General features: G+C 38.7%; 2 protein-coding genes across 2 annotated transcripts in view; one reads left to right on the top strand and one right to left on the bottom strand.

The window, feature by feature from the left end:
• The window catches only part of AAGAB (alpha and gamma adaptin binding protein), a 47,713-nt gene extending 45,354 nt beyond the window's left edge, over window positions 1-2,359 (bottom strand). The window contains exon 1 of the mRNA XM_054565241.1: window positions 2,232-2,359. Within this exon, the coding sequence (XP_054421216.1) occupies window positions 2,232-2,304 (73 nt within the window). The 5' untranslated portion in view covers window positions 2,305-2,359. The remainder of the gene's footprint in view (window positions 1-2,231) is intronic.
• Window positions 2,360-2,531: 172 nt separating this feature from the next.
• LOC129064441 (IQ domain-containing protein H-like) overlaps window positions 2,532-13,775 on the top strand; it is a 35,073-nt gene continuing 23,829 nt past the window's right edge. Inside the window, exons 1-3 of the mRNA XM_054565675.1 lie at window positions 2,532-2,622; window positions 8,795-8,917; window positions 11,224-11,318. Of these exons, the coding sequence (XP_054421650.1) occupies window positions 2,572-2,622; window positions 8,795-8,917; window positions 11,224-11,318 (269 nt within the window). The 5' untranslated portion in view covers window positions 2,532-2,571. The remainder of the gene's footprint in view (window positions 2,623-8,794; window positions 8,918-11,223; window positions 11,319-13,775) is intronic.

Below are 13,775 nucleotides of genomic sequence, written 5' to 3'. Positions count from 1 at the left end.
CACTACCAGAGCCATCATACAGAAAAAAAATGTACTGGACTTTTTGGCCAACCCAATACAATGTTACTATTCACCAACTACAGAAACCAGGTCCTTCATGGAAGTAACCACATCTCCCAATTCTGATCCTTAAAGCAAATGATAGAGTACTGTAGCCATCAGAATACTTGCCAAATATTTCTGAGATTGGTTTTAAAAGGACTTTATATATCAGTAATGAAAACCCAAATGCATATTCAGTTGATCTTTGAACAATGCACTGGGGATGAGTGGAATTAGGGATGCTGACCCCATCCCTTACACCAACAAAAATACCTGACTCCCCCAAATCTTCATTACTAATAGCCTACTGCTGACCAGAAGCCTTACTGATAACAATTAACATATATTTTGCATGTTATATGTATTACATACGATATTCTTACAAGAAAGAAAATATTAAGAAAATCAAGAGGAGAAAACGCATTTACAGTCTTTACTGAAAATAATCCACATATAAGTGGATTCCACAGTACAAACCCATGTCGTTCAAGGGTCAACTGTAATTCTTTTGGATAGTTAAATACACCAAGCAATCATAAGCAAATTTTGTTATGTTCACTAGATGTAATATATTATGGAAGCTAATTTATGATATATTAAATTTAAAATATCAGAATAAAAATTGTTATATATAACTTCTATATTTTATATAAATATACCTATTTATTATGTAAATCATATAGCAAATATACTGTAAATCCATAACTTTATGTATTTATATAAATGTGTTTTTATATATTTAAATATATATGAAATGTTTTTAAATTTTATATGTAAAATATAAAATATATTTTAAAATGATATATAAAATATCAGGTTAAAAATTATATATGAAATATAATTACAATTTTTAAAAAAATCTTTGCATTGGGAAAACATCTGGAAGGAAATGCAAAAAAACGTTAACAGTATTTGTTTGGGTGATGAGACCATGGATGCTATTTTTCTCCATATGCTAACTCTTACTTAAGGAGTACCCACTATTTCTACGGAACTATTTTTTTTTTTTTTTTTTTTTAAAGAAAAGAAGTGGGAAAGAGCACTCCTTAGAGGTAAGGAAATGGAGTAATTAGAGCAGTTAGTTACCATTTAGTAAGTGCTATAAACTTTTATCTTCTAAGGAACTTTATAAGTTATCATAAATGATAACTAAGTTATACAATATTTGTTAGAGGGATATCCTGCCTAATTTTGTCATTTGACAGGTTCAGAAAAAAACTATAGTTGTATGGTGCCTTGCAGTCTACAAAGTGCTCAATGAGTCTCATCCCATGTCCTTCCAATAATCCTGTGAGATTTATATGCCCCGTTTTAAGAATCAGGGCACTGAGGGTTGGAGAAAGAATGTGCTTTGATAACTATGTGCCAGCCTCTGGGTTAAGCACAGTAATCATGTGAAAATTGTCACCATTTTGCATATAAGAAACAAAGGGGCAGAGGTTAATTGTGCTCACTATCTTACAGCTGAGGACACTGCTCTGACTCGAGGCCACGCACTGAAAACAGGAGTCTTGAGCTATAATCAACTTCCCAGAGTCCTTCAGTGGAAGAGTTGAGCCTATGACCCAGCCCTATACCCTCGCCACTACACCAGTCTCCTCGCCTACGGTTCCTTTTAAGAGTTACTTTGTTTGCTAACCACTATGAAGGTTCAGAAGCAAAGTACAAGGCCCAGTAATACCCCAAAATTAACGCTGGCGGAAGGCATGGCAGTGAATAATTACAGAGTGGCGGGGACAGGGCTAGCAAGTCTGTACACTAAGAGGTAGCCAACAGACTATCTCCGGAGCTGGGATAGCAACAAAAATCCCAATTCCTGCCTTTACACTCGCGTAACTCGGCACAATTTCCAGAGTGCCTTTGGGTTCATCTCAAAGGATCCCCACCACAACCCGTGGGCCGGGCGGGGCAGGGATTGGTCCCACTTTGCCGGAAAAGCTACAAAAAACGTCACAGCAGGCGGGGCAGGCAGAAGAGCGACGAGGGATGGGGCAGACACCTGCGGGGACTGGGCACACCACCGAGTCTGAGGTGCCTGAGGCCAATGCAGAGTGGAGGAAGAGCGCAAGACCTCGGGGCGGGGGGGAGGGGGGGCGGTGGACAAAGGCCCGGAATGAGGACGCGGTGCTGAGGCTGTCGCCCGCGGAGACTTATAACCTCGAGGTCAGCCCAGGAGCCTCACTACTCACGTTGCACCAGCCGGTCCCCGGTGAAAGTGGAGGAGCAGCTAGTGATAAGCGCACAAGGAACGCCCGCAGCCATAGCTGCACCCGGGAGCCGGTTCCGTCAGGGAGCCGCTTCCGCCTTGGGCTGTACCACGGCCCTAGCACGCGGGGGTAACACGACTGATAGGGCGCGTTCTTGGAATGGCCCGGCTGCCCTGACTTCTCCCTCGCCCCCTCTTCCGGTACCGGCGTAGAACAGGCCGAGCCAAGCGTGGCGTTGCCAAGGAAACGAGTTCCCCCGACAAAGATATCCGTGCCTGGAGACCCGGCTCCCTAGGGGTGGTAGTCTTTCCTGGCTCGAATCATGGCTCAGGGGACTGAAAACTGCGACCCTATCGGAAACATCTTAATCCAGGTGGGAACTGAGCGCCTCCCGACCAGGCCCAGCTAAGATACCTCCGAGCGGGAGCGAGCCCACCAGCAGCCTATGCACTCGCAGCCATCCATTTGGGGCGCTGCCCCCAGGCTGCCTCCGGAGAGCTCCCAAATGCGTTAATCGGCCCTCGCTCACCAGCCTAACTCACCGCAGGGTGCTGTGAGTCCATCCCGGGAGGTGGGCTCCAGAAGCGCTACTACGCCTCTGGTAAAACTCCAAGACCAGGCACCTCACCCCGGAACCTTTACTTCGGAAAAATCCACCTCACACGGAGGCACCATTTTTAAATGTATTGTTCGGAGAAATCTGAATCCATGGGTACAGGGGCGCGGGGAAGTGCAAATCAGACATATTTGGGGAAGTGTTAAATTTGAAGAGACATTGAAATATGTGAACTCCTTTTCTTAAGCACCCCAATTTTTTGGATCAAAAAGACTTGCAAATAAATAAGTCCTGGGGTTGTAATGTATAGCATGGTAACTATAGTTAATAATACCGTATTGTATCTTTGAAAGTGTCTTAAGAGACTAAACCTTAAGAGTTCTCATCACAGGAAAAAAAATTATAACTGTATGCTGATGGATGTTAACTAGACTTATTGTAGTGATCATTTTACAATATATACAAATATCAAGTCATTATGTTGTACACCTGAAGTTAACATAAATGTTATGTCAATTATATCCCCTTGCTTGGGAACAGAAACATAGGAAAATATTTTTAAAATAACGGATTGCAGATCAAGTTAAAGTTTTGAATATAAAATGTGACAAATTTCAAAACTTGGAATAATTTTTTTGTGAAGGAGTAAATATCAAGAAGGCCTTAACTTCTCAGTATAACTCAGTGTGTGACAGTGATTTCATAAAATATTATTTACATATCTAGTTTTAAAATATTTCCACATGTATCATCACTCTTTACTCTTCCATTTAGTTCATTTGGCTCAGGCTTGAAGTAATTTTCCTAAGGTCACTCTATAAGGACTCTCACTCAGAACTGTAATGAGTCTAATTTTTCTTCCTGCCAGGATTTTTATCTCTTACCTCCCTTCAAGGAGAAACTTCTGTAAATTCACCTTTTCCAAAATACAAACCCCTAAACTTACCAATTTCATAGACTTCCTTCCTCATTAAGAATCCAACCCAAATCTCCCTACCTCACCTGTCTTTCACTATCACCCCAAAATGAGTTTAGTCAAAGAGCAAAGTCCAAGGGAACAGCCTTCACAAGACTGCCCTCGCTTCTACATTAGCCTCAAGTTCAGGTGTCCCCAGAACCACCCTTGCACTTTGAACCCGCTGTCCATAATTTGGGAGACCTGACCATCTCACATTGGCTAATTTGCTAGAATAATTCACAGAATTCAGTAAAACACTATGTTTACAATTACAGTGTTATGACAACATGAAGCTGCAAATAAAATCAGCCAAGGGAAGAGATGGATAGGGCACGGTCCAAGAGGGGTCCTAACAGAGTTTCCAGTCATCCTCTCCTTATGAAATCATGGACAGCATTACCTCCTCCCAGCCACAACCAATGACATCCTGCAGAGTATTGTCAACTAGGGAAGCTTACATGACACTTTGGTGCCCAGAGCTTTCATTGGGGCTCAATCACACACTGTCCCACATGACAGATCTTTCACCTCCAGCTTTTCCTGGAGGTCAGACTAATGCTTTTAGCCTTCAGTTCCTCTAAAGGTTGGAACTGATACAGGGTGGCTCAAAACCTCGTCATGAATCACGTTGTTAAACTGTCTGGTGGCCAAAGCCTCCAAGCAAAGACACTCCTCTCAAGTGGGGTACTTTACAGGCCTACCGATCATCCCCCAGTGTCTAAGAGCAAAGGCTAGACCTCTCCTTAGGTAAGGTTAATTATGCACTACAATTCATACTGGCTTCCAAATCCAGGGCCCATTTTTAGACTCCAAACAATTGAAACACCAATGCAGACTCCTACCCGGAAAAAGCCAGTTCTTCCCAACAGTATACTTCATTTGACTACAGGAGCAATTAAGTTCTCTCTAGTTTTCTCTATTTCATCCCACCTGAGACAACTCTAAAAAAGAGACCAGAATTCAGGGGGAATTCTCATGCCTAATTTCACACCTCTTGAGATAATTCCACTTCCCAGGGGCAGCTCCCCTTGTGGTTTAGAATAGTGTAGGGACTGTTCAGCCAGAAGTCTTTTCACTTCACAATGGGATCCAGCGGTGGCTGTTTGGTCGATCTAGGATACAGCATTACAGGATTGATGCCACTTCACCTCCCTGTGCCCCAGTTTTCTCTTCTGTATGATACATACCTTGGATTAGATACACCTCTAACTAAATTGATTCCATTTTCCCAAAGCTACATAATATCTCTTTATTGGAAAGAGGACTTCTTTTATTATTAGTTTAGACAATCAAATTGTTTTTATGTATAATATACACAGGGTGGGCAAAAGTAGGTTCACAGTTGTATGTGAAGCAGTTTATTCTTCTGTATTATTTATTATTATTGTTACTGTATTATTCATTATTAACCTACTTTTTCCCGCCCTTGTACATAATATACTTCAAATCTCTACTTGCTTCACCCTGCTGTGGTGTATTTGGTCTGTGTCTCAGATATATTAAGCAACTCTTTGGACCAGTGGTTCTCAAAGTGGAGTTCTAAGACCATCATCATCAGCACCAGCTGAAACTTGTGATAATGCAAATTTTCAGAATCCTCTCCCAGACCTACTAAGTCAGAAGCTCTGAGGATGGGGCCCAGAGATCTGTTTTCACACAAATTTGATACATGCTCAAGTTTGAAAGCTACTATTTAGATCATACTGTAAAACATAAACTGTAATATGATTTTTAAGGAAAATCACAATAATTAAAGCTATCATAGTATAATACTTGAGGAAATCTTTAAAAAAAATAACCAGGGATTATGAACTCTGTGTGACTTATTATGAAAACATCTGCCTTAGATGTTTAGATTTTCCAGCATAGTCCTGATTGGGAATATTGTCCCATTGTCAGATTATATATTAAAGTCCATATTTTCCTTTTGGTTCAGAAAATATGATTATTATCTCCACATAGAGTTCTACTGGGAAGCATTTTTGTTAACTAAATTTCTTTCACTTTTAAGTCTAAATGCAGTTTAGACTTAACTGAATCTTTCCTCACCTAATCAGAATAGTGAGGTTTTTACTATAACAATAATAATCATTACAACTAAAATAGTTGTCAACATTTATTGAGAGCCAGACACTGTGCTGAGAGCTCTAGATTTTTCTCAAGTCCTAGCCACAACCCTGTTAGGCAAGTATTATTTTATCCCCAGTATACTGTAGAAGGAACTAAAGTACGAAGATAAAGTAACTTGCCCACGGTGATAAATCTTAAACAGGTTTGGCTTGTTTGTAAAACCATCTTGAAGAAATATGGTGGTAACTCTGGGATATTCCTAGATGCTTTCTTTTATCAATAACTCTTAGAAGCTTTGCTTTTATACTTGTTAATAATAATGTGGTACCTTTTAAATATCTTTACAAATGCTTGCTTGACCCAAATATTAACCATATGATTGTGCAACAAGGACTACCTAGTCTTGCTATCAATATTCCCTTTTTAATTGGTTTTGAAAATCATATTTTAAAAATCCAACAGTTGTATGTTAACACCAATCTTGGAAATATTGGAGCTAATTGACACCTTGATATTATCACTTCCTTACCAATCGTGCTGTCTGGTTTGCCAGAAGCATACAACATAAAAGTGATGCGAATGACTCCACCAAACCCTCTCTTTCGCAGAGATAAATGATAAATGAATTATGAGACAATCTGGAGTCTGGTTGCCTGCTCTTTTAAATCCTAGAGCAAATTTTTACTGCATTAAATATTTCAAGAGCTTCTTATTAAGCAGCCCTGTCCCCAAACTGTCAAAATAATAATTTCCTCCACATAGATTTCAAAATGTATGAAAACCAATGCCTTTGATGATCACAGAGATGATAGGTGACAGGTAAAACTTCAATATGGTAGATTGGATCTATCTGAAGAAAGAAGAGAGATTTAGAACTTTATCTCTTTTCCTACTCAAGTGTGGTGATTTCCTACAGTACTTGTCGCTAATGCAATTATACAAACAGATGTGCAGATATTAAGAGGGGAAAAGAAACTATCTGGCAAGAAAAGGAACATGAAAAGTCCCTGAGAAAGATTGAGAGTAATTCAAATCAGTGAACATTTACTAGGTGCCAGTTATGTTCAAGGAGTTTCACTAGGTTTTACAATTCAGGAGAGGAGAGTTAACATTTATTTGTTCAATGCCTCCCTATGTGGCTGGCCCCATACAAAACACTCAACATACTTAAACCCATCTTATTCTTGCCACTATTCTGAGAAGCAGCTATTTATCTCCATCTTATAGATGAGAATACTAAGGCTCTAAAAAGCTTGGTAAATTTGCCAAGCTTAATTTAGTAAAAGAGGAAATTAGATTCTAGTTTGTGTCTGTCTGGTTTTAAAGCATATATTCATTCATTGTCACACATTTCTTCACTTCCTTTCAACGTTTCTACAAAAGGCAATAATTTTTTTTCCCCTCTTGGTGAAGAAACTAGAGAAAATGTGGATGGTGTACATGGATGCCACATGACTAGTAAGAAAGGAATTAATGTTCATCTGCTTTTTACCGATTCTTACTATGTACCAGACCTGCACATACTCACAACTCTATGAAGGAGTGTAATTGTTCATATGAGGCAGATGAAGAAATCAGACCCTTGGTTCCCTGATCGTAATCCGGGGCAGTTTTCACTCTCTCCAGTACTTGCCAGGCATAATTACAGACTCATACATGAAGCTACAAATACTAGAGCTACAAGAAGGAAATTCAGTGCATTCAAAGGGATCTGGAAGTGGGGCTTGTCCTTGAACTGCTTCTTTGTACTTCCCAAATGTCTTTAGACAATAGATGGTAAATCAGTTTGCAGCAGTAATTTGGACAAAACAAGTGAAAGAAGTACATCTTCATCCCTAGTGTCTTACAAACAAGCAGTAGGTGTGTTCAAATTTCAATCTGTGAGCCCTGAAGGGTTTACATGACAATTTGTGCAGAGTACAAATGACCAGATGTGTCTGCCAGACTGCGATGCCCATCAGTGAAAAAATGCAAATTTTGATCTTTTGAATACTTGGCTCAGTGGGAATATTCCAGAGTAATCGATAACATAGGCTGGATCAGTATGTGTAAGTCCAGTTAGACTAACAGAGAAAGATAACCATTTCAAAGTGCCTTTAGCAACCCAGTCTGCAGATTGTTATTCGTGTGACTATTGGTGAAACAGGTGTTGGGTTCATAAATTTGCATAACAAAATGTTTTTCTTGTGGCAGCAGCCCATACAATAATTGGTGCCATCTGTATTTATTTGCTGAAGTTTGATTTCTAATATGAATTCAGAGAATCTTGTGCTGTCTAATTTCATAATGCCCATTTTATTCTGAGGGGGCTTAACATTGGAAAGATATTCATCATTTCAAAGGAAAAAGACAAATAGAAGGAAAATGTTAAGATAATAACTTATATTGCTTTTTTTCATGGATCCTTTTCATTCTGACTCCATAAAACAAAGTCAAGGCCACACACCTACATGACTGCTTTTTCTGAGCAGTTAGTGAGGAAGATCCAGCTAGAATGGAAAACCAACAGGCCCTGTCAACATATTTACAATTTTCTTTCTAAAGGCACAATTTTCACTAGAGGCTTTCTGTGCTAAAAGTGTTCTGTTTTCTTATCCTTTAACCAATTAATAGAAATCAAAGTTTGGCACAAACTTTTTATGGTCCCTGACTCAACTGCTTTACCATCTGAGAGAGCAGAAGCTATTTGCATTGCAGTTTTAGCTTGAATTTGTTTCTGATGGAGAAAGGAAAGGTAGGCAACTGTATGAAAGCTTAGTTTTTCAAAATCTAAGAGACAGTAAGTAATAGAACATTCTAATAAAGACTATCTTAGAACCATAAAGACAGTCCTTTTTAATGAACACCATAAAATAAACCTTACTATTTCTAGCAATTCAAGCAAATGGAAAACCTTTAAAATAATATGTTTTAGGTGGACTATGTATTCTTTTAATATTTCACATTTTCTTATACCTACAGGTCCATGAAGACCTTTATCAATTGAAGGAGAAATTAACAAATTTCTCACTGAAGGAAAGAGGAGAAACTCTAGACATTCAGTATCTTGAAACAGCAATCAAAAGGACTGAAATGGGGCTAAGAGTAAGTATAACTTCAGATATTAAATAAAATACCAGAAGGAGACAAAGAGTGCTCTAGAAGAAAAGAACTTGTTCTCATGGGACTCTCTGTAATCCTATAACAGAGATGGATTTAGGGTGATTATGAACTTTTTATGTTTTTTTTTTAAATGATAATGATATTAACTGATTGATCGGTTCACATCCTGTTACATCCCACAAAGAATTTAAGATCTTGATAATGTAAGATTATGCAGTGATAACTTCTAAAATGTCGTTGGTAAAGAGAATTTTTAAAATAATCACTATTAGTCCAACAATATGCCTTATTAAAAAAGATTCATAGCAATACATCATAGCAAGTTGAGAATAATCATTTTTGTAATATTGTAAACCAATGGATAAAACCAAAGAAATATACCAATTTTGGAACAGAGAAATAAAGTAAATTGGGACTTCATTATTATAGACCAATGATTTTCCTTTTCTTTTTTTTTAAGATTTAATTTATTTTTTGGAGAGAGGGGAAGGGAAGGGGCAAAAGGGAGAGAAACATCAATATGTGAGAGAAACATCTATTGGTTTGCCTCTTGCACACTCTCAGCTGGGGACCTGGCCTGCAACCCAGGAATTGAATGGGTAACCCTTCAGTTCCCAGGCCAGTGCTCAATCCACTGAGCCACCCCAGCCTAGGCTAGAACAATGATTTTTGACCTTTTTCATCTCATGGAACACATAAACTAATTACTACAATTCTTCAGCATACCAAAATATATTTTTTGCCAATCTGACAAAAAAAAAAGTTATTATTTTTGATTCATTCACACTGGATGGCTATTGTTGTGTTGGCTGTTGTGATTATTTTCTTTGAAAATCTATGCGGAAAGAGGTCAGTTCCCCTGACTAAATTGTCAGGTATTTATGTTTTAAAAATTCTTGCACCACACTGGTTGAAAATCACTGTTAAATACTTACCTTAGAGCAGGAAAGAACCCAGTCATCAGACAAGAGTAATGTTCATTTATAAAACAAGGATTTATGCCCAAAAAATGAAAATACACTAATTCAAAAAGCTATGTGCACCCCACATTCATTGCAGCATTGTTTACCATAGCCAAGGCATGGTAGCAATCTAAGTGTCCATTGATGGTTTAATGGATAAAGAAAAATATATACACATACATAAATGGAATATTAATCAGTCATAAAAAATGAAATCTTGCCATTTGAGACAACATGGATAGACCTCAAGAATGTTATGCTAAGAGAAATAAGTCAAAGAAAAACAAATGCTGTATAATCTCACTTATATGAGGAATCTAACTCCCCAACCTTACCCCCCCGAAATACACCTGACCTGACAGATACAGAAACAGATTGGAGGTTGCCAGAGGCGGGGGTGGGTGAAATGGGTAAAGGTGGTCAAAAAGTATACAAATTTTGGTTATAAAACACTAAGTCCTGGGGATGTAATGTTCAGCAAGATGACTATAGTTGAAAATACTGTACTATATTATTTGAAAGTTGCTAAGAGATTAGATCTTAAAAAGATCTTCAAATAAAAAATTTTGTAAACAGACATTGTGGTGATTATTTCACAATAAATATGAATATCAAATCATTATGTTGTATATCTGAAACTAATATAATTTTATATCTTAATTTTTTTAAAGTTAAAACTATAATTTTTTTAAACTTATAAAACAAGGATATATTAGTACGTGGGTCCAAGTAAGGATCATCTCCATCGTCTAGACCTCTAACTGTCAGTATCTTTGCTTTTGCCTCATACTTTCACTCCACCATCTAGTCAGCTTCATCACTCAGCTCCTGAGGCTGTGAGAGATATGAATGATTTTCTACCTTCATCAGACTAGCGCACCATTTCCTATATTACCTGATGGTGAGAGGGCTGGAGCCAGCTGGAGTCTCTGGATTGCCCGTTTTAAATAATCTGCTACCTAAAAGCCAAATTCTTTCCTCAGATGCTTGCTTGAAGTCCCTGTAGGAGGACATTACTCCATATCTGTATTGCCTAATAAAATTTACCTGGCTAAGCGATTTACTGACTGTTGTGCACTGTTTCATTTGTGAAGAGTGCTACGGGTCAATCGAGCTTTGATTCTCACTTGTTTATAATGCTTTTTGGGATAGAGTGATTTGGTCTTGAGATGCTTAATTATACCTTAGACATGTAATGAGCACATAGTGTGTTTTGCCTTTTGGCTTAATTACATGATTCAGAGTGTTAACCTAATGAAATGAAGTAGATTAGCTGAGTATCTTAAGTCCACTATAATAACCTAAACTTTAACTTTTCTGTAACAGATTCACATTGAGAAGTATTTAAATGTTGTAAACCATCATGTGTTAACTACTCCTGTTAATGATGATGAGTTACAGTCTCCTCACACTTCCAAATGGTAAGTAAAATAGCCATTTTAGGATCCAAAATAAGTACAAAAAAATAAGTTTTCTCACTCAGGTAGCTGTAGAGGCAAAATTTTATTGGCCTTGTTTATATCTATTCTACTAATTTCAGTAGAAGTTTTGCATAAAAAGTTAATGGAAAAAGATCATGTTTTGCAAATATTTTATAAAAGATGTTTATTATATAAAAAAGAAGTTAATGGTGCAATTTGGACTTTAATAAATTTTATTCTGGGTTACATTTTTTGCGTTCTAATGCTTGACACAATAAGAGTTATTTCAGGGGCCCATTTTGGTGGGGGTTTTTTTTTTTTTTTTGTAAAATGTATCCAAAATTCAACTCCGAAAGGAAATGTTTTAATGCAAATCAGTTTTTATACTATTCAGATCACATGGCTCCTTCTTTACAGTTTTTAGCATATGTTCTGTATTGTAAAGATGACTTTGGTATTGGGGAAAAAATGAAAATAATAAAAGTTGCTTGAAATATTCATCATGTAATACATCCTAAGAGATGATATATGAAAATTAGATTTGAGTTAAAGAGAAATGATCTTGCCTCGGCCTGGACCTTCTTATATGTCATCAGCTTCCTGAATTTAAGTGTTTGTAGATTAAGGTTTGTCCTAAGCTTAAAAACTCTATGGCCTGTATTTGCATTGTAAATATAAACAGTAAGTCCTCGCTTAAGGAATATCGGGTATTGGAAACTGCAACTTTAATGAAATAAAGACGTGCGACGAACCCAATTTTACCATAGGCTAACTGATACAAAGAAGAGTTCAATTCCTACAGCATATTTCTGGTCACAAAAACATCATCCAACTTCTAAATAAAGACCCAAACACTTCTAATATTGAGCATTGAAATAAATGTGAGCTATACATACATTTATGAAAAATTAATGAAAACAAGATAATCATTGTCCCATCTGTTCATTCCAGTTCAGGGGCGTGGGTGACCAGCGCCTCTCCCGGCAGCTCAGGGCTCCAGGCAGGACCCACCCTGGATACGACGTCCTTCCGTCACAGCGCCACTCACACCCACACTCCCTCCGGGTGGGACAAGGCAGACATGCCAGTTCGCCCAGCGTGCATGTGTTTGGGATGCGGGAGGAAACCGGAGGACCCGGCGAAAACCCACGCAGACACGGGGAAAATGTGCAAATTCCACACAGACAGTGGCCCCGGCTGGGAATCAGCATTTTTTTCCTTCTCATCAACATTATAATGAAACAATGTTGAACAAAATGACATTATTCAAAGACCTGCTGTATCAAGCATACTATCAGACAGTGAGGTCAAGCTTTAGAAATAGAGCACAAAGAACTATGGATATTTATACATGTAGTAAAGTCCTAGCACTCAGTAGTGGGGAGCAAAATCTTGGGATTACATTGCACCTGTCTCCCACATGAAGGCAGTGCCACAGGCATCCATCATCCCTGGGTAGAGGCAACCCAGGGATGATGTCTGGGTTTTAGCCATTTAAAAGATACATAATTTTTTAAAACAAGGAAACTGTAGGGAAAATAGTAGAAGGGATTCTTGGAAAGGAAAATATTGGAGGTCACTTTACCAGTTTATATAGACTCTTAGTTCAAAATCAAGAGGACCCAACAGGGCAAAGTGGGAGGCCTATATAGATAGCAGCCAGGAGATCTGTAAAGGTGAAGAAAATGTGTACCCCAAGGGTGAGGCATGCAAACAGAAAGTAAGAAAGACTCAGAATGGAGGGGTTGGGGAAAGGAAACAGGAGAAGGGAGTCTCCTCTTCTTCTCTCTAGAGAGTTGATTACCAACTCTAATCAAAGTTCCCCTGCCTCCAGCTTTCTCTTTGTCCTCTCACCTTGACAGAGAAACAGATCCTGGGCTGTAGATTTGTAGGTTATGGTAGCTGAAAAGAGCGAGCTAGGTAGCGATTGCAGCAAACAGAAAGGTTCTGGCAAAGACCTTTTCTTTCCCCCTGATCAATGAGTGTCCTTGGCCTTTGTTAGAGTCTCTGAAAGAGTTAAGGAAGACATTAATTGGGGCATGGAGCTGTCTTCCAGAAGTGGTCCTTGGATCCTATCTTTTCTATTTAATACAATAATATAACCAGCAGCCGCCTTCCTATCAGGAAGATGGGAAGCCTGGTAAATTTGCATGAGCCTTACAAGCCTGGAAGAGATGGCAGGAGCATCTCAGTCATAGCTGTGGCTGTGTGGTGCTGATGGGGCATGTAATTTGAAAATGAAATGAGATGAGCCAAGGTTATAAACTGGAACAAAGTCCAAAGTAGGCCTTCAAAGTAAGCAGGCCTGAGGCAGGCCCTGGGAGTCCAAGTGCGAGGCACAGGGAATGGCTCCAGGAGGAAGAGAAGCAGCAGCAGCAGAGGGAAATGGAAAACGGGAGACCCAGGAGACCAGGGACTGCTGCCTGTGACTGACATACCCAGGCAGACAATCCACCT

Source organism: Pteronotus mesoamericanus, unplaced genomic scaffold (assembly GCF_021234165.1).
Source record: "Pteronotus mesoamericanus isolate MK-2021 breed Mesoamerican mustached bat unplaced genomic scaffold, CSHL_Meso_final contig_164, whole genome shotgun sequence".
Taxonomy (NCBI): Eukaryota; Metazoa; Chordata; class Mammalia; order Chiroptera; family Mormoopidae; genus Pteronotus; species Pteronotus mesoamericanus.
This window is presented reverse-complemented; position numbering and strand designations above follow the sequence as displayed.